The sequence below is a fragment of the Macrobrachium nipponense genome, chromosome 8 (assembly GCF_015104395.2).
Source record: "Macrobrachium nipponense isolate FS-2020 chromosome 8, ASM1510439v2, whole genome shotgun sequence".
NCBI classification, from domain to species: domain Eukaryota; kingdom Metazoa; phylum Arthropoda; class Malacostraca; order Decapoda; family Palaemonidae; genus Macrobrachium; species Macrobrachium nipponense.
The window spans coordinates 7,162,383-7,183,949 of record NC_087203.1 but is presented as its reverse complement, the minus strand read 5'-3'; the positions used below and the strand labels follow the sequence as shown (position 1 = coordinate 7,183,949).

Here is a 21,567-nt window from a genome sequence, read left to right as displayed (position 1 = left end):
CTTTCTTCTAAAGTTCACAGTATGGCAGACTGACAGTGACTACAGTGCTACCCCAGTTTCTTGCATTTCACTTTTCCATGCTTCAGTTTGTTGCCGATTTTTGTGGAACATATTCACTTTTCCGCGAGGGAACTTTCACTAATTCGCAAATTTTTTGGGGCCATATCAAAAAAATTATCACTAATTTGCATTTTTTTTTCATAGAACAGTACTATTTATTCATAAATTATTGTATATTATTATATTGTGTGTGACTAAATACAGATTTTTATGATAAAAATTATTTATGTACAATGAGAGAGAGAGAATGGGGTGTTGCCCTTATGTTATTATGACAGAGAGAATAATGTGATAGAGAGAGAAGGGGGGGGGGGTTGTTCTTACTAAATTTCGAGAGGGCATTATTTGTGATTTATGACAGAAAGGAGAGAAAAACTTTGGAAAGAGGGAGAGAGAGAAGTTATTCTTATATTAGATATCAAAAGATGGAAATTCAAGATTAATGAATTGCTAATACCCTTCACTGTCCAGTATGTCAAGAAACTAATTGACAGTTAAAACCCCCCCCCCACCCCCATCGCTCTGATGCTTCATAGAAGACTGGGAATTGCATATGTTATTTTTTTTTTAAGAATTTTCATAATTTACTATAGAAATTGCACCAAAAATTATTGTAATTATAGCATGGATAATATGAAAAAATTAATTACAAAGTAACATCACGTTATCTATAAAACATGTTACCTATGCATAAAAAAATCTCTCATTTTAGTGAGAGAGTGAGAGATTGAATGTTTTCATTACATTGGCAGCTGTTTTGTGATTTTAGTATCATACAGTATCTATGTACAAAAAGAAAATTAATTTAAATTTTTCTTAATATTACACATAAAAGTATGGAAACTTATAAATTACATAAAACATTGAACGTAACCACTTCTGCCGGTTTTCTCAAGGATATAATCACAAACACAATATGAAAAATGCAGTAATTAGTGAATAAACAGTGTTACTCTATGAAAAAAAGTGAATTAATGATCATTTTGGTTTTACCAATGGAAAGGAAAACAGAACAACTTCAGTACTGATAGAAAACAGCTATGCTTATGTATACGGGGTAACTGGACTAGTTGTCAAACCTTCTGTAAGACAAATTTATTTAATTTGTATTAAAGATTTTTTTTAATTTGTATTAAACACATTTTATAGATATGTATTATGCTGTGTTTACATTTTAATATTAATATTTTAAAAGTAGTAAATCATTGTTATAAGCATTTGAGGAGGCATATATACTTGAGTAACATTTGTAAAAGGTGTAATCTAAGATCACTTAGGGTGGTTTGGGGTGTAGGTTTGTTTGAAATTTCAAATGGTTTTAGTATGATAATTTAAGGTATTTTTTTTGTTTGAACTATCAAATTAAGCAGTGAGCTGTTAAAATAGGTACAGTAGTTGTAAGCATTTTAGTTTAAGGGATACAGAGTATTTTGCAGTTATAAGTTAGTTAGTATAAACAGTAGGTTCTGGAACCTATCCCTGCAAAAAAGTGGGGTTGCAGTGTCTAGCATAATTTTGTAAGAAATGTTACCTGCGCATTCATGTATACTAGACTGTGATTTTGCCTGAGATATCAAGTATTTTCAGAGTCTACTTGCCTCATGTGCATTGTTGTACGCTATTATGACCTTAGTTCATCTCATTACTGCAATTTTGTTATTCCTGATTTCTGTGTTCACCTCTTCTCATCAGATTGATCATAGTGTCATCATTCTTTCATGATATCATTTCCACTTGTGTTAAGATTAATTACTCTTCTGTCTGTGTGAGCGTTTACAATAGTAATGCTAAATTTTTATGTATTTATTTATTGTTGTTCTAAGAATACCTTTTATAATCACTGTCCAACTTCTTAAATCCAGAAACCTTGGGACCAGGCCACAGCCAGACAACAGAAAATTCCAGAATATAGAATACACCACTAAAACATGAAGCCCCTATGTAAACGTAGTTTAGCCTAGTTACTGACTTAGCCTACTACTTTACTGAGTTCTGATTCCTCTTTTTATAATTTTATTACTCATACATTTTCACGTTATCACTTTATAATGCATATATTTTTGATATCTTTGGGACTCTTTCTTCATAATGTGTAATTTTCTTAAAAATAGTGTACTTTATATAACACATTTAGTCTCCATTCCTGAGTTAGTATAACCATAAGTAAACTAAACTTTTTGCAGACTCTGATGAATGTTACCGGTGACTTTCATTTCCTAAGTTTTACTATCTTCACAATTATCACTATTAGTTTCTGTGACATTTATTTTGATTGTAGAGGGTAATGAGATGACAAAAATAAAGAATAAATTTCTGTGGTCACTCGGTTCTTTGAAGTTCACTTTTGAAAAAGTAAACAAAGTACACTGCCATCTATTGAGGAAAATGAGCACAAAACATTTGCTAACAAAATGGAAAAAATAGAAAACCTTTTCTAACATAGATAAAGCGTATGCTCGTGCTTCTTACCTCTAACAGCATCTGATCTCATGGGTGGCATATCGAATGAGTAAATATACAGCTGTACAAAAAGAAGAATTTTGATCAAGACCATATCACCTACACACACTGCTACTGTCAGCTGCTACAGCAGGAGAGTGTGTGTAGGTGATATACACTTACTGGTCTTGATCATTTCTTTTATAGTATAGCAGTATACAGGCGGCCCTCAGTTAGCGGCAGGTGTTACGTTCCTGCCCGCTGACGTTAAGCGATTTTAAAGGCTACGACCGCCGCACACCTTTTGAAATTCTAGACCAGTTAACAGCGCCCTAGACCAGTCTAACAGTGCCTTAATCCCGCGATGGCGCAATAAGTAAAATTATATTAATGCAGTATAGATCTAAAGAATTTACTGTACAGTACATTATAGTTTTATAAATACTGTAAAGTGAAAAAAGCCTAGCTTTAATCCTTTGGGTGTCTAGAGTATGTAAAGATATAATAAGGTGTTATACAGTGTGCAGGTAGCTGTAGTGTTCAAGTTACGATAATTCATCTTATGATAATCCGATTTTATGAGAGACCAAATTACAATAGTCTAACTTTATCCAATCTTCTAGTTACATAAGTTCAAAAACAGCAAAAGAGAATGGTGAAAGTATGGTTTTAATGTTATACTCGTTGCTTAAATGTGTACAGCCATGAACAACCAAACGTGAAACAACGACTTTTTTTTTTTTTTTTTAAGTACAACTGAATTTGGTAACGTCCGTTTGGCTTGTATTTCAATCATCGTACTATAGTACACTATTACCATAATTGTTATAAATGACGTTATTCAGAAAAGAACTGAGATATCTTTATGTAATAACTTTATTCGCTATAGATCACAGATCAATATAGATCAAAGATCAATTGGGAAATATACTGTTAAATTTAAACCTAGTCATAACTGAAGCTGAGAAAACTGTTCAAGTTGCTATGACTATTATGGTGCATCGGCAACAAGGATAAAACTGCAGTAAATGTATGCCATCAAACACAACAGTAGATATAATTGAGATAAAATAATTTTAATCAAAACTACTGGGTTTGAAAGAACACATTTTACTGTTGGTTTCACGCCGATATAAGATAAATAGCGTAAAGTTCGTATTATGATGATACGTATAAAGGAAAATTGCGAACGGAATCACATAATTTTTATTAGGCAATAAACATGCCGCCAACGTAATCTATTAACGAAAAAGAAAGTTCAGTCACAACGAGACATATTCAATTCATATTTCCACCTAAAAACATGTCGTATAAGGAAAAATAACCTTATCTCATATAATTCAAGTATATCTAGATATTCGTGTATGCCAACTAAAAGCAATAAAATTCGCTCAGAATTGCGTTAAATATGGAGAAACAAACTCGTGTTCGCCATCAGCTGATTTGAAACCAAAACATTGGCCGCTCCGCGGAATACTAGCTTAGATTTGCTGTAGTATTTTATAATATAATGATATGAGAATACATGCAATATTATTGGATACAGTGAAGTAATGTATAAATTTTTAATGGATTTATGGGAAAGATGCATAATTAATAAAATAATACCATGCATTTTTCGGAACAGTGGTGGACAAGAACGAACATGAAAAAACATCCTCTGACAACATGGAGGGTAGTTACAAAAGCTGCCTTAATTTGTACCATATTTATGTACAAAAATAAAAATACCCTATATGTAATATATTTTCTTACACATTTTAAACGTAAGAGCATGAACATTTATAAAATTGACACATTGATCGCTAAATTTGCACTTTTTTTTTTATTTTTATTTTTATTTTTTTTACACGATATTTTCGGAAGAGCGGCAGGCAGCTGCTTACAAGAATGAACATGAAAAAACATCGTATTTGATAACATGAAGGGCAGTTTCAAAAGCTGCCTTAGTATCATATTTCTATGCAGGATTAAAAATACCCTATACATAAATGTTTGCTTACACATTTTAAACATTAAAGCATGAACATTTATAAAATCAACACATCGATTGCTAAATTTGTGCTTATTTTAAATTTGATATTTTCGGAAGAGCGGCAGGTGGCGGCTTACAAGAATGAACTTGAAAAAACATCATATTTGATAACGTGAAGGGCAGTTTCAAAAGCTGCCTTTGTATCATATTTATGTGTAGAATAAAAATACCTATACGTAATACATTTTCATACACATTTTAAACATAAAAGCATGAACATTTATAAATCGACACATCCATAACTAAATTTGCACTCACTTAGCTCGATATTTTCGGCATAGAACAGCGTCAGAGGCATATATTTTACCCTAATACAGGCAGTCCCCGGGGTTATGACGGGGGTTCTGTTCTTGAGACGCCTTGTAACCCGAAAATCTTCGTAAGCCGGAACATCTTCAAAAATCCTAAGAAAAACCTTACTTTAATGCTTTGGGTGCATTAAAACTTTGTAAACTGCATTCTTATTGCATTTTTCATAAAAAAAGCCTTCAAATATTGATTATTTTGCATTTTTGGTGTCATATTTCTTGTGCCAGAGCAGCATTATAGGCGTCGAACGGAATCTCGTAACCCTGGAACATGCGTCGTAACCCTGGAAACAATTTCTGATGAATATAATTGAAAAGCGCCTTAATCTAGGAACGTCGTAAGCCGAACCTGTCGTAACCCGGGGACTGCCTGTACCTATGTAATAACTCTCAAAACAATTTTTTAATATCATTTGCATAACCTTTATGGGCTGAACGGTATCTCTACAAATGTATGTACTTGTTACACATAACGGCGCTAGAGGCACTGTTGACCGAAAATTGTGCCGTAAAAATACCTTAAAATGCCTTATTTTTTTAATGAATATTTTTGACGACAGCCATAAAACCGATTCGCCATTGAGCAATTGCGCCGTTAACTGCGGGCCACCTGTATTTACTTATTCTATATGCCACCCATGAGATCAGATGCTGCTAGAGGCAAGAAATGCTAGCATAAATCTTTATCTATGCTGGAAAAGGTTTTCTATCCTTCCCGTTTAGTTAGCAAATGTTTAGTTTACTTTTTTTTGATGGTGACTTTCAAATGCACTGAGTGATTGCTGAAATTCATTCTAATTTTTGACATATTACCCTCTACATTCAAAAAGAAAGATGAAGAAACCAAAACTGGCAATCCCATGATATCAGTTCTGTCCTGATGGCTTGATGATAACCGAAAATTGCTAATAACCAGATTTTGGTGCCGATAACTGGTTAATGGCACCTCTGTTAGGTATGAATTGGTGTCAGTACTCTATTATTGATGCTGATAACTGGAAATTGGCTCAATATGGCGCCGAAAATCTGCAAAAATCTCAGAATTTCGGCATTAGACAAGCTTCATAAAACTGAATTGCCATAACAGAGGCTGCTGATCAGATCAGGGACTGCCTGTAGTGATAATTATGAAGATATTAAATGTAGGAGATGAAAGTCATCAATTATATTCAGCTGATTCTAAGAAAAGTTGTAAGCAATATGTGGCACCATGCTTGTGGCTGCTCAACGAACTAATGGTGGCTGATTCAAAATTGAGCCGAACCATGGGAGTTCCCGGACTAGAGAATGCCAATTTTAAGAAATTCAAGTGTATTATATAAGCAGTCTGTCTCACCTGGAAATAAATAATGAAACAATACTGCTCATCCAAGAATTTAAACCACTGACCAGTGAGACACCAGGCCAGTATTATATCTACTGTAGCCACTGAAGGGCTAGTGGAAGTCTTACTGGTCAGCAGTGTAGATACCTAAGGAGGGAGTTTGTACTTATAGTGTGTATAGGGAATATTTCATGGCCTGTCACACAGTAGTTCAAACCCAGGGAGAAATTTTTTTATGATTATTGAACCAATGAGTAAATTTTCAGCTGTTATGAGACCGATGTGAAGGGTTTGTTCTAAGAAAAAAAAAGATAGAGAATTATATCCTTTCTAATGGATAATGAGGACCTTACTGATTATTTAAATTCTCGGCTGTTATGAGACCGATGTGAAGGGTTTGTTCTAGGAAAAAAAGATAGAGACCTTATATCCTTTCTAATGGATAATGATGACCTTACTGGTTATTATACTTTCAGTGCTTTTTTTCACCATCTGTCACTCCACTATCTATATACTGCCCCACTGTTATTTCATGAGTTTGCAATGAAGTTATTAAGAGTAATTAGTATTTTTTTCTTGACAGGTTTGGCATACAATTGGTACAGAGGTAACAAAACCTCCTCCAGATGAAGTAACGAGGGGTTCTGATGCATACATTCCATCCCAGCCATTTCTCACTGCTTTGGTTCATATATTTCCTCACTTATTTCAACATATCAAACCTAGGTATGTGGTTGTAATTTAGAGTAAACAAATTCTATATCTTTCCCCCAAGATCTTTTAAATAAACAACCTTTACCAGCTGATTGGTCTGGCATTTCATTTAGATTTTACGGGATTGAATAGTATTTGAAAAAGAAATAAGTAATTATACAATTCACTTCTGCCAAATGTTTTAAAAATTATTAGATGTTTATGAAACCATTGAAGGCAAAGGTCACGAAAATAATAGAAGGTGGATTAAAGTTGAATATTGAAGTCTTATTAATTATTTAGTACAAATGTGAAAATCCTTGGCTTGTGTTCTTCATATCAGGAATGTGAACAGAGTACTGATTTTGGCATTGCTCTCTATAAATTAGAAGGGAAATTTTACTAGTTTTGATATTTGTTTTTGCCATCATCTAAAAATTTCTTGGATTTTGTAGATATTTTGGAATAGTGTTACTGAAAGTATTAAAAATTATGTCCTTTAAAACTTCATTTGGCATACTTTGCTATGACTTGGATCCTGAGCACACTGAGAAGTGGCAAAGTTTCTATACCACCTAGTTTCATATAAGTAACTTACCAAGTAATTACATAGCTATAATTTCCACTCGCGCAGCAACTTTGGTTTAAAAATCGTGGTAGCACTTCTATTGTTTTTGTGTAGGTGACTAACCTTGCCCACTATCAGGGAACAATAGGAGCAACAAACTGGAAGCGATCAGTTCATTTCTGCTGACTTTCAAAGTAACATCGAATGTATGCAGCAGCTCCTTTCTTTTTGTCTTTTTTTCTTTTGATTACTATTTCATCAGGGTATTTTGGTCATATTCTCCAGGATTCAGTGAAGTATTCTTGCAATAAAAGCGAAGTTAACTCATGGATGTCATCATCACAAAAAGAAAGAGTGAAAGAAGTGTTACTAACAAGACTACATAGGCCATACTAGATTTTCACATGATCATTTGATGTCAAATCCACATCCAGACCCAATGAAATGTAGTACATGCCAGACACCAATGACTGTCCAACACTTATTAGTCGATTGTCCAATTTGGAACCACCAAAGAAACTTATATTTGCAAAACAACTTTGAAAGGAATTCCTGCTGAAGGCAAAGATTTTGTATTAAATAGGAACATCATGTTCCTAAGTAAAACCGGTTTCCTAAATAAAGTAAAATTTTTTTTTCATGATTAATTCCTGAAAACCAGCCCAAGAAGAGCCGTTGTTAGGCCCAGAGGTCTGGATAAACTAATCCTTTATAAGAAGAAGCCTTCAAGCTTCTTAGTGTTCGCCTGGGTTTTTGGTAACCTGTTTTGTGGATTTATAATGTCAGATTCAAGTTCTTTCAGCATTAAACTGTAGGGGGAAACATGTACGAAAGAACTAATATATGTGATGAATGTAAGGATTGGGATGATAAGCAATGGAATGTGTTAAAACCCCATCTAGATGAGCTTGACAGGGATAGGAAGAGGAAGGTGCCTCCAGAGCTGAAGGTAGGGTATCCTAGAATCTACACCTAGACCTAGCGTTGTAGAGGATTTTTCCTTTCCTCCTTCCCCTGTTCCAGCCTGTCTCCCATCTTCAGTCTCCCTACCATTTTACCATGTACTCCTGTACCAGCTCCCATGCTTCTGACCCCAGTCTTATTGACAGTCTTGAGTGCAAGGTCAATCGCAAGATTGACCTAGTATACAGTGGCTGAATTAGAGGTGTCTCTAAAGGTCCTTATGGACAAAGTGTTCAGTAAGATTACAAAAAGTGTTAGTGTTGTGCAAGTGCAAGTGGGGGAGGTTCTCTTAGATGAAGGTCCCAGTCATACTCCCCTGACCCTGGGAAAAGGCATACCAGAAGTCCAAAGGATGCCAGTGTTGTTTGCCCATGGGTAGTTGCCCCACTGTCCAGCCTGTTGCACAATCCCAAGTTTCAACAGGCAGCCATTGGAAAGGCGTCTCAATTAATGTGCATCAGTTGTGTTCTAACTTTAGAATTTTAGTCCCGGCAAGAGGTGCCGATGGTGCTTTCTAGATGAGTCTTTTACTTTGAAGAGATGCACAAACGACGTGGACCGATCTTGGCCTCTTCCTTGTAAGTGGTTTAAGGATTTGCCTCACAGCCCTCAGCCTTCCTGCATTGTTTGGCACAGCCCAGAGTGTTCAGATTTAGAGCAACGGTATAGGTAGTCCCCAGTTACTGGTGGCCTTGTTATTGGAGATCCAGTGTTACAGCGCTTGTCTAGTGACGACAGTAACTGGAGTGCTTGCACTGATATGCACTGATCCCCGGTTATCGGCACTGATAACTGGGATTATTGCTATTATCACTTGCTTCTGAAGTCGGTCAAGCTCCTGATCAACCTGAGATCGCAGTGCATATGGAACTGTATGTGCCTTACAAAACTTAGGTGGTACTGATGGATCAACTTCAATACCAAATTTATGCCCCTTAAAGCAACCCAAGCCTTCTGAGGACAAGTCCAGAAATTCATTCTTAATAGAATTGGCCATAGCAGAGATGCTGTGAATGTCATCCAACACCCCAAGCCCCTTATAAGATCCCTACCTAACAAACAAGGGCCCTCGCCATTGACGACGACAACCCTAGCGGAGCTTACCTCAGAACCATTTTTGAGTTTAGCAGACATCAATCTCACCAGCCACCCCAAGAGTAGCACCACCATACACCTTTAAACTAACTGTAAATGGGTAAAGTATTGGATGTTCCAAAGCTACATGCCATAATTGCTCATACTGACCTAAAGAGATAAGAATACAGGCTGTACCACTGTCTACCTCCATTGGAACATGCACCATATTTAGCAATACATCAAGAATTCTGCAGCATCAGAATAGATATAATCATAGCATGGATCACCTGCAGATTCATTAGACGGACCACCCTCCATTGAGAAATTTACATTGCTGTTTGGCTGAGCTTTTACCTGAAAACACACTTTCTTGATGTGACCTTTCTGTTTACATGCATGACATAGTGTATTTTTAAAATGACAGTCCCTTTTCCCATGTAACTTACCACAACCTGTACTGGCATTCTTAGGAATATCAGGTCCAACACTAGGATTAAAATGAGAATGTTTAATACTACCAATAGAATGGTTCTTAGCACTAGACGTTAAACATTTTCTTTGGAGCAATCGGGAACCGTGGTACATGGTGTATCAAACCAGTCGCCATCGTTTGTACATCCTTCAATGCAGCTTCCCTAGATGTGGCTACACTAACAACCTTCTCAAAGGTTAAGTCAGATTCAGTTAATACCTGCTGATGTGACCTTTCTGCTTACATGCATGACTTAGTGTATTCTTAAAATGACGGCCCCTTTTCCCATGTAACTTACCACAACCTGTACTGGCATTCTTAGGAATGTCAGGTCCAACACTAGGATTAAAATGAGAACGTTTAACTCCACCAATAGAATGGTTCTTAGCACTAGATGTTAAAAGTCTTCTTTGGAGCCACTGGGAACCGTGGTACATGGTGTACCAAACCACTCGCCATCGTTTGTACATCCTTCAATGCAGCTTCCCTAGATGTGGCTACACTAACAACCTTCTCAAAGGTTAAGTCAGATTCAGTCAATACCTGCTGAACCTTATCACTGGCAAGACCCATTACAAACCTGTCATGTAACACCTCGGTTAGCGTTGTCCCAAACTCACAAGTAAGGGCCAGTGTCTATAGTTCCACAACAAAATTGTTAACAGACTCATGACATCTGAGCACAAAATAGAACTTTAAAATGCTCAGAGTTGCAATTATCTGCTCATAGGTGCTCTCTTTATGCGTCTGGGGAGAATGTAAATCCCTTGTCAAACCAAAACTCTTTGGCCCCACCAAAGTGAAAAATACAAGAGTTTTCTTATCATCTTTAATTTCATTAGCTATGAATACGGAGTAATAGAACCAATGAAACCTGCCATCTTCAAAAATATAGTAGTACAGACCTAACCAAGTCTCAAGGACAAGAGCAATTATAGCATGACACACTAACCTAACCTAGTTTACAAGACATAGCCTAGCCTACAGCCGCCCACAAAAATAAACATTAACCTATCCTATAACACAGATTAGCTACAAACAGTACAAACTTTCCTTAGTAAAAAGTGCAAAATAAGCATCTATCAACTTACCGTAGTAAAGAGTACAAAATGAGCATCTATCTAGCATAGGAGGAGCTTAGCCCAATCTCTGACAAGGAATAAAACCCTATTAACCTGATCCCATAACTCATTGCCAAGGAAATGCAGTATATGCATACACAATGTCAAAGATTGGTGTGTTAAGGGTAATATAATATAGAATACAGTGGCTCCCCATATTCGCGTTTTCTGGATTCGCAGACTCATGGATTTGCGGATTTCTCTCTGGACCATATCTACCCATTATTTGCTGGGAGTACGCCTATTCGTGTGTTTTTCTGACAATAAATAATCACTAATTATTGTATTTAATGTCATTTTCATGACCAAATACATTTTTATGATACAAAAATGATTTACTAATTTTAAAATATTAATATTGATCAATACTGTATTACTAAGTTTAAAATGATTAAATGATCTCACATAATAACAGTATAATTCTCTCTTTCTCTCTCTTACAGAGAAGTAAGTTTTTAATATGATAGATAAATGATTTACTAATTTCCAAATATTAATATTAATGTAAAGAGCAATCAATTCATTAAAGAAAAAATACTAAAGTGAATCATTAAGATTTTAGTTTATAAATTGAAAAATTGTAAGAATGAAGGAAATCCCAGTCTTCAAGAAAGAACTCCAGGTACCAAGCTGGGGCGGCTGAGGTCCAACAGCTGTCAAATATATCAAGTAATGTGACAAGAGGGGAGGGGAGTGTGTTTCTCTCTCTCTCTCTCTCTCTCTCTCTCTCTCTCTCTTTACTGAGATGAGAGATTTTATGGTACATGTATGTATGATATGTTTATTAATATTTTCAAATGATAAACAATAATAATAATAATAACAATAATAATAATAATAACTGTAATCTCATAAATCATGTGATAGTATTTTACAGAAATGCTACAATAATCTTTACATGTCACTTTCAAAATAAGGATAACTCTCTCTCTCTCTCTCTCTCTCTCTCTCTCTCTCTCTCTCTCTCTCTCTCTCTCTCTCACACACAGATGAATGTTTTTTGTGTGATAAATAAATGCTTTACTAATTTTCAAATATCAATATTAATGTAAACAGCAATATCAATTCATTAAAGAAGATACTAAAGTAAATTAGTAAGATTTTAGTTTATAAATAAAAAAAATTATGTAAGAATGAAAGAAAGTAATTCTACCCCACATCTGTCTTTGAACTCCAGGTAGCCAAGCTGAGGTGACTGGGGTCCAACAGCTGTCAAATATATCAAGTAATGTGACAGGAGGGGGAGAGTGTTGCCCACTCAAGTTCACATAATTTCTCTCTCTCTCTCTCTCTCTCTCTCTCTCTCTCTCTCTCTCTCTCTCTCTCTCTCTCTCTCTCTCTCTCTCTCTCTCTCTCTCATCTCTTCTTTTTTTATGAGATGAGAGAATTTCTATGGTACATATGTATATGCTATTAATATTTTCACAAAATATAATAATATTAATAATATAACTAATTTCAAAATTCATATGTGATAGTATTTTAAAGAAATACAATAATCTATCCATTTCACTCTTTTAAATAAGGATAACTCTCTCTCTCTCTCTCTCTCTCTCTCTCTCTCTCTCTCTCTCTCTCTCTCTCTCTCTCTCTCTCTCTCTCTTCACAGAAGATACGTATATCATAGTGATAACTCTCGCCTTCTGTTTGGGCTGGAAGTGTATATACGCATACAGTATATCTTTAAGGGCATTACTACAATTTATGGAAAAATAATAATATACATTAATAGTTTTCAAATAATATTAAGTTTAATGAGAATAAACAATAACAATAACATTTCTCTCTCTCTCTCTCTCTCTCTCTCTCTCTCTCTCTCTCTCTCTCTCTCTCTCTCTCTCTCTCTCTCTCTCTCTCTCTCTTACTTACGTATGTTTATTTGTTTTGTAGTATAAATAAATGATTTACCTTATAACTAATTTTCAAATATTAATAAGATTAATAAAAAAAATAGCGATTCCCAGTCTTTTTATCCACTTGGAGATGGAGGGTTGGGGAGTAAATGACAGTTTGATATACATATGGCGGAGGGGAAGAAGTCGAAGTCCAGGAGTTATTTCTCTCTCTCTCTCTCTCTCTCTCTCCCTAATTCATAATTTCACTCTTGATGGTCAGATATATGATGTTGGCATTCAGTGCTCTCTCTCTCTCTCTCTCGTCTCTCTCTCTCTCTCAAATCTCTCTCTCTCTCTCTCTCTCTCTCTCTCTCTGTTATTGGCTGTAGGTTTATATTTTTAATGGTAAAATGTTTAAGATGACTTTGAAATTATATCAATAGTATAACCTCAAAGATTAATACAGCAATAGGTTAGTATATTTGAAGTAGGATGTTACTTAAGGTATACATTTGGTATCTGAACTTTCAAGATAGGCAGTTATAAGCATTTTTAGTGATGGTTCTAACTATTCGCGGGGGTGTCTGGTACATGTCTAGATATCAAGGATGACTGCAGAAGCTGGCTTGGGAGTTTTAGAAGTTAGTACAACATAAACAATTTCATTTGTCAGTCTTATAGTCACAGTTAGTCCTATTGTCTTATGGGATAATATAAAACAGTATTGTAAGTATTCATGCTTAATAGTTTGGACAGTACAGGCAGTCCCCGGGTTACGACAGGGGTTCCGTTCTTGAGACGCGTTGTAAGCCGAAAATCGTCGTAAGCGAAAACCTTACTTTTAATGCTTTAGGTGCATTCAAAACTATGTAAACTGCATTCTTATTGCATTTTTCATCAAAAAAAAAACATTTAAATATTGATTATTTTCCATTTTTGGTGTCATATTTCATCTGCCAGATCAGCGTTTGTAGGCGTCGTAACTCTGGAACATGAGTCGTAACCCTGGAACGTGTGTCGTAAACCTGGAAATAATTTCTGATGAATATAATTGAAAAGCGCCGTAACCTCGGAACGTCGTAAGCCGAGACCGTCGTAGCCCGGGGACTGCCTGTAGTTAATAACATTATTGTTAGTGGAGTTTCTTAGAAGGCATCATTTCTAATTGGCGCCTTGCCACAGCGGTCGTGTCTGTTCTTTCCAGAAGTCTCTCTCAGTTGATGCATTAAGTCTTATTTTAGAAATACAACTATTACGATACTGCAAAACCTACCTTAACCATCTTAGCCCAGCTTAAGTAGTTGGGTTCTTAGTCTAGCAAGTGGTCGAGTTCTTAGCCTAACCTAGCCTAGCTATTTAGATTGAATGTTCCTTTCCTTCTTAGCATACCATAAGTGTTTGAGTTCTTAGCAATTGGTTGGATTCTTACCCTGGCCTAGCCTAGCTAATTCCAACTTAACTTTTCCATCTTAGCCTAGCTAAGTGGTTAAGTTCTTAGGCTAGCCTAGCCTAGCCTGCCCTGGTGAACTAGTTCGAACCTGTCTCTACTGACTTAGCCTAGCCTAAGTGGTTGGGGTCTTAGGCTTAGCCTAGCTATTTCAAACATATCCTTCCATTCTAACCTAGCCTAAGTGTTTTTTTTATCAGACCTGCTCTGATTTCCCAGAGCTTGTTTTTCTGCCTCATGAATTCTGCAAGATGATTTTCCCATTCTTCTAAAGTTTGGGGTTGGGTTAGGTTAGCTCGGGTTCAATTCCTAGTAGAACCTACCTTTATTTATCCAGTAACTTGATCAGTAGTGTATTGGGGCTCAATATCCTACTTGTTCTTGTCTCTGGAGGAGTTAAGATCCATATTAACGCTGTGCTATTTTGCTCAGGAATTTCACCATGGTGGTTCCTCAGTCAAAAGGGGGGAGGCATCCTATCATCATAGGACATCTCCTCTGTTGGAAATTCATGTTTCCTTGGCAGCTCAAGGACATCTCCCCTGTCTACAGTGTAATTTCTTTGACAATGCACAAGTTGACAGTAGGATATTTAGAATGTATCTGCGTTCAGCATATTTTGATAGGACATTCCCTTGGGTTATCCTGTTGTGTGTCTGTCTATTTGGAGAAGACCCATGTTAAACCTCTTCTCTTTACTGATCAACATGAAGCTAGAGTTCTACTATTCATGGTCCCAGATTTGTTCATTGGGGCAGAGGACTCCCTTCTGCCTACTGGTAACTCTCTAGGAGGTTGAATGATGGAGTGCCCCACCTCCCTTCCTTGAATCTTCTAAAGTCCCAGGAAAGCTGCGTTCAACTCCAACATGTTGATGTGGAGTTGTTTGTCCTGTACACTCTATGCCCCCGAGGCCAGAAACTCTTCGAAATGAGCACCCCAACCTTCAGAGGAGGTGTACGAGTACAGGAGCAGATCCAGAGGAGGTGGTTTAAGAGGAACTCCCTTTGTCAGGATCCAAAGTCTTAGGCTGACCCTAGTAGCTCCTTGTGGCCCCAAGCTGAGTGGCCAAGAGAAATTCCACCTTAGTTATCATCTTTGCCAGTCTCGTGTGGAGAGATGCCACCAATCACTAGGATCTTTATCTCTTCATATCTGGACTCTGTCCAATATCTCTTTCAAGCAAGAGATCTTTCATGTGGAGCAACGACTCAGATGTAAGGCTAGTACTTCAGAGGAGCTTTGTCAGCCATATACAAGATGAGCCATCTGCTTCAGTGATTGGAATCATCAAAAGGATTTCTCTCCACTCAGAGTTCCTGTTCAGTAGACAAGATCTGGATAATTTTCAGAACAGAGGAGGTTCTTTCTTTTGAAACTATTGACGAGCTACAGGGCTGACTTGTGATTAGCTCAGCTCTGAGCGGTCTTGTTGATGTAGGAATTCAAACCTCCTAATTGTCTCCTTACTCTGGTACTGAGTAGTCCCTATCAAACTCCTTCTAGCCCATGTGTCAATTGTCGTACAGGAAGCAGACTTTGGAAACAGTTTTCCTTCTGACCCTGGCTTAAGAAAAGAGTTGGAGAGCTTCAGGGTCAGGCTGATGTAGACTCTCAGCATGTTGGGGTCAGTAGCTTTTGAATTTGCCCTGGAATGCATGGTTAAGACCCAGATTCAAACAGTTCATGATGACAGCTTTGCCTCCTTTCCCGTTCCTTATGTTGTTTGTTGAGTTGTTATCAGCAACCTTCGAGAGTTTCTGCTTTTACCTGTCAAAGAACTGCGTTGTTATCTGAATGTCTTATCACCTAGAGGTTAGGTTTTATAGACTGTATGTTAACACAAGCTGGGTCAAGAAAGAGGTGTCCCAGAATACCCATTAGTTTTTCTACACAAGGTGCTTAGGCAAGCCTACTCCTCATCGTCAAGTTCTGCCACCAGTTAGGTGCATGCAGAAGCGCATGACACCAAATTAGGTTCCTCCCTGGCATTTTAGAAGAACTAATCTGTTCATAGGATTTTGAATGCTGGTTCCTGGCTGCATCAATCCGCTTTCACTTCTACATGAAGAATGTTGCCCACAGATCCTTGGACACTTTTTTCCTTGGGTCCAGTGGTGGCTGTTCAACAAGTGTGACTCATCCAGTGCCCCTTGCAGGACAGTTTGTAGCTTGCCTAAGATGACTATGGGTAGTAGAGTGATGGACACTTCCTATACTGGAACTGGTTTGATGCAGGTGAGCATTGCAGCCATACTGTTTCAGCACATTTTATGTTCCATGCAACATACAAATCTTCTCAGTAGCTTCAGTTAATTTCTCCAGGAAGGGGAGTGTGGAGGGGTGACAAATGTGCCTCTTGTGGCTAATGTGGTTTGTTGCTTGAACAGATATACTAATTATACATTTAATATGGAAGAATTAAACAATGCTCTAGATTCATGTTATCCATCGGCCCAGGCCATGATAAAATATCATTTGAAATGATACAAAGACTAGCCCCCATTGCCAAATCATATTTACTGAAATTCTATAACTCCTGGATGAAACGTGTTTTTCCAGATGAATGAAAACATGCTATCATTATCCCAATAAACAAACCTGGAAAAGATTCAAGTAATCCATCCAATTATAGACCTATATCTTTGACAAGTTGTCTATGTAAAATACTAGAAAAATGGTAAATTCACTACTAACATACGTATGTCATAACTAAAAATTCAATTCTGACACTAACCTGTCAAGAAGATCATATCAAAAAAGGATTTGATCAGTAAAAATTAACAGTGGCAATATTTTTTTACATAGAAAAAGCATATGATACAACATGGAGACACAATATCATGCAAAAAATTCACTCAGAAGGTATAAGAGGCCATTTACCAATTTTTATTAACAATTTTCTGTCAGATAGAATTTAACAAATTCGAGTAGGAAATTCTGATTCAATTGTTTATGAATTGGAAGAAGGAATCCCTGAAAGCAGTGTCTTAAGCTGTACCTTATTTGCTTTAGCAATCAATGATATTAAAATAAATTTACCCTAAAGGAGTTAAAAACAGCTTGTATGTTGATGACTTTGCCATATATTATACAAGTAGCATGCTAAGACATGCCCAAAGAATCCTCAATACAGCCATCACAGATATTACCAACTGGGCAAATTCAGTGGGATTCCAATTTTCAATAGATAAAACAAATGCAATAATTTTCTGTAAAGATAAAAGATGGTTAAAACACCAAACAATTAAGCTTTATCTTTATAATACCAAAATTAAATTATGCACAAATGTTAAATAGCTAGAAATGGTGTTTGATCAGCACCTGAACTGGAAAGAACACTTCAAATATATTTAAGCAAAAGGCATAAAAGCCCTAGCTTTATTGAAAAAACTATCACATACCAAATGGGGAACTGGACATTACACCATCCTAATGTTATACAAAGCAACAGTACTATTTATAATAGATTATTATAGCCCAATATATTCATCTACCTCAGAAGCTACATTAAAAACACTAGATGCTTTGCATCATGAAGGATTACGTTTGTGCACGGGAGCATTTCGATCATCCCCTATAAACTCCCTGTTAGTAGAAGCAGGTATGCATATTACCCCTAAAACATCACTGCAACTTGATAACTATGCGTAGGGACCTTTCCGTTCAAGCAGGAACATCTCCCACTGCTACCTGCTTTCAGAAGATTAGAAAACCATAGTGCTAGGTCTTTCCTTCAAAGAACCAAATATTTAACAAATTCACATAATATTAAACCTATTTTCCATCCATCAATGGAACTCCCACCTCCCTGGACTTTGAAATGAGTGAAAATATGTACTGCGCTATTATAACTTCTAAAAAGAAATATGGCAAATACAGAGATGTACCGCCAACGAGCGTTGAAGCACATCAGAAGAAAGGGAGATCAACTTATGATCTATACAGATGGATAAAAAAACAACACTGGAGTAGGAGCTTCTGCATTCTCAAGAGATAAGTTAGTTAAGATAAATCTTCCCCCAATATCATCAGTTTGCACTGCTGAACTTGCAGCCATACAAATATCACTAGACATAATATCTGAGAAGAGAGCAGTTTCCACCATAATTTTCAGTGACTCACAAAGTGCTATTGATGCTATAAACAAGTACAAGTCTACAAATCACCTTGTGCAAGAAATCCAAATAAAAATGCATCAACAAATGCAATCAGGACTATTAATAAAAATATGTTGGATTCCAGCACATGTGGGAATTGAAGGAAATGAAAAAGCAGATAAACCTGCCAAATTAGCTTGCACTATTCTATCAACAATGACAAATGCCTCAGTATCAGACTGGATAACCTCAATTAAGCCTCTAATATATCAAGACTGGCAAACAGATTGGACATCAGTGCCAACTACAAACAAACTGAGAAATATAAAAAGTGAAGTTAATTCATGGATGTCATCACAAAAAGAAAGAGCGAATGACGTTTTATTAACAAGACTACAATAGGCCATACTAGATTTTCACACAGTTATTTGATGTCAAATCCACTTCTAGACCCAATGAAATGTAGTACATGTAAGACACCAATGACTATCCAACAGGTATTAGTTGATTGTCCAATTTGGAGCCATCAAAGAAACTTATATTTTTGAAACTCGACATTAAAGGGCATTCTTGCTGAAGGCAAAGATTTTGTATTCAATAGGATCATCATGTTCCTAAGTAAAACCGGTTTCCTAAATAAAGTAAATTATTATTATTATTATTTTTTCATAATTAATTCCTGAAAACCAGCCTGAAAGAAGCCGTTGTTAGGCTCAGAGGTCTGGATAAATTAATCCCTTAAAATAATAATAACTCTTTTTCCCCAGATTTGTGGTCAGTGACTTTAGTCGTTTAGCTTCAGTGTTATCTGGCTGTGTTTCTGTTCCTGTCCATGGTGACTCTTCTCCATTCATACTTCCATCATTTACAGAAGTTGTTGTTACACCTTTACAAGAGGGTGTTTTACAAGCTTTGGCAGCTGTGGAAAAAGAGGTTTGCTTTTTCACTTTTTTTTTGTACATTATTATACTCTTATCATTTTATGTAGATTTTTAATCATGTTTCATTAAAAATTAAATTTTGTTTAATCCCCTATTTACAACCTCTAGTTTAATTCTTGGTATTGTAGGAAATTTTAAATTTAGAAGAAAATAACTACATCCCAAATACTGTAAATCCAGACAAAAATTATTTGCTCATGGGGATATCTACTTCCAGTCAATATCTAGCGTAGGTATCAGTCACTTAGCAATCAGAGCTTGACATTAGAAGTGAACACTGAAAATGGTCTATTTTGTTGTCTACTACATTTCGTATTGGCAGTGTTATAAAATGGCATAACAATGATAGTCTGTAGATAATAAAAACTATTTTTAGGACTTGTTGTTTTCTATCTTGGGCAATCCTTTTTCACCAGTGATTTCTATATAAGTATGCAGAATGGAAGTAGCCAGGTGTGAGCTTTGAGATGGTATATAATGTGTGTAGTGTTTAGATTTGTTATCTCAGCCCTATTTTATGATATCTCCACTTTTTAAAGTATAAAAACATTAGAGCTTCATATTGGGCTTACTTTCCTTTTAACTAGCCAAAAGACATGAACTTGGACAGCAAATTAGATCATATCATTTAAACTGTACATACTAAATAGATTTAAGATCATAGTAGTGATTTACAATTCAATTAGTATAGTATTCTGGTTAGATGGAAATACAGTAATTTTGTATTTGTTTTGTTAACTGGGAAATCCTGTTACTGTAAACACATCTACCTAATATAGTTACTCATAAATTTAGACGGTAATTGTAAATAGTTGTACTTTGGCCTTTTAATAAAATTAATTGTATATTGTTTTTGTGCAGGTTACAGAAGGTAATGGTGCCACAAAAGCAATGGTACCACAGTTATTTACCCTCCTCCTACAGTTTTCATCATACAGTTGTCAAGCTCCTCATTATGGCAATGTTATCACAAGACCTCATACCACCAAAGGATCAGTAAGTTAATTGTACACATGTTCTAGAATACAGAAGTCTTTCAGATTGTTTAGATTTTGCTGTTGCTAAAAGAAACAGTCAACAGCTCAGTACTTGACAGAGAAAGGGAGAAAAATACATATGTTGAAAATAATAATTTTAAGAATCAGTATGTATCAGTGTTAGTGGTAAGGTTTTATATGCCAATAAGAGAGAGATGGGCAGGACAGCTAGATTATCACCAGACGTTAAAAAAAAAGGTCGTGTGTGAGGGTTTCAGGTAAATGAAATTTGTAGATTCAATCAAGTATAATGATGTGTTCCTACGCAAGTAACTGATAGTGTAGTCACTCGTTTCATCCTCGAGGAGTTAATCTTCCATGGTCTACCAGTGCTCCATCGTAACCAGACGAATATCAAAGCTGGCCTTGTAGCCAGGTATTGTGTTGTAATGATAAACATTATAGCACAGGATGGAGTATGAATTGACTCAAAGATAAGAGGGCATTTTTCCTTATCTTCAGCAAAGCTGAACCCAGTTTTCTAAAATTAAAATCCTGCAAGAAGAGTAAGTGAATATTGAGCATGTATGTCTGCCATATTCTTTACATACTGACCGGTATGAGACCAGGCAGCCATTACTCTCTGGTCAACAGTCGTTATTGTACCTAAAGCCAGTGCTATGTAATATCTGCCTTTGGAATCTCAGTTTCGTTAATGAGGATCATGGAAACATCTAAATTTGAAAGTTGAGTGCTTGTTTTTATGTTCCAGTTAAAAAAGTTTAGTTTTAAACGGTAAAACAGGTATGTATTTAAGTCTTGTGTGAAAGCCGGAAACCATCCTTCTTTTTGACCATTGGTTGGTGCTCTCTCAAGATCTTAGATTACTATTTGTAAAAAGCACAAATTCTTTTGAAGAATTTATTCTGCTTAGAAGTTTCAACTAAAGAAATGTTCAACAATTCCTTTTGGATAACAATGCCTACAATGGCGTAGGCAGTAGCCTACTTCAGACTCAATGAGAATGATTTAGGCTATAGTAGAGGTTGTCTGTAGCATATAAGCTAGGATTGCATATCCTATTCTTAAGGGTGAATTAGATACTCCAGATTAGGTAATAACCTAAATTAATTTAAGTAAGAACCTTTAAAGACATATCCTGTTATGGGACTAAGCAGCAATCTAGTTTCACAGGGACCCTAGGATT

The 21,567-nt window shown here is 36.1% G+C and overlaps 1 protein-coding gene across 1 annotated transcript in view; it reads left to right on the top strand.

Annotated features, from left to right (window-relative positions):
* LOC135222605 (protein MON2 homolog) overlaps positions 1-21,567 on the top strand; it is a 325,482-nt gene that overhangs the window by 225,146 nt on the left and 78,769 nt on the right. The window contains 3 exon segments of the mRNA XM_064260699.1: positions 6,750-6,892; positions 19,210-19,375; positions 20,245-20,379. Of these exon segments, the coding sequence (XP_064116769.1) occupies positions 6,750-6,892; positions 19,210-19,375; positions 20,245-20,379 (444 nt within the window).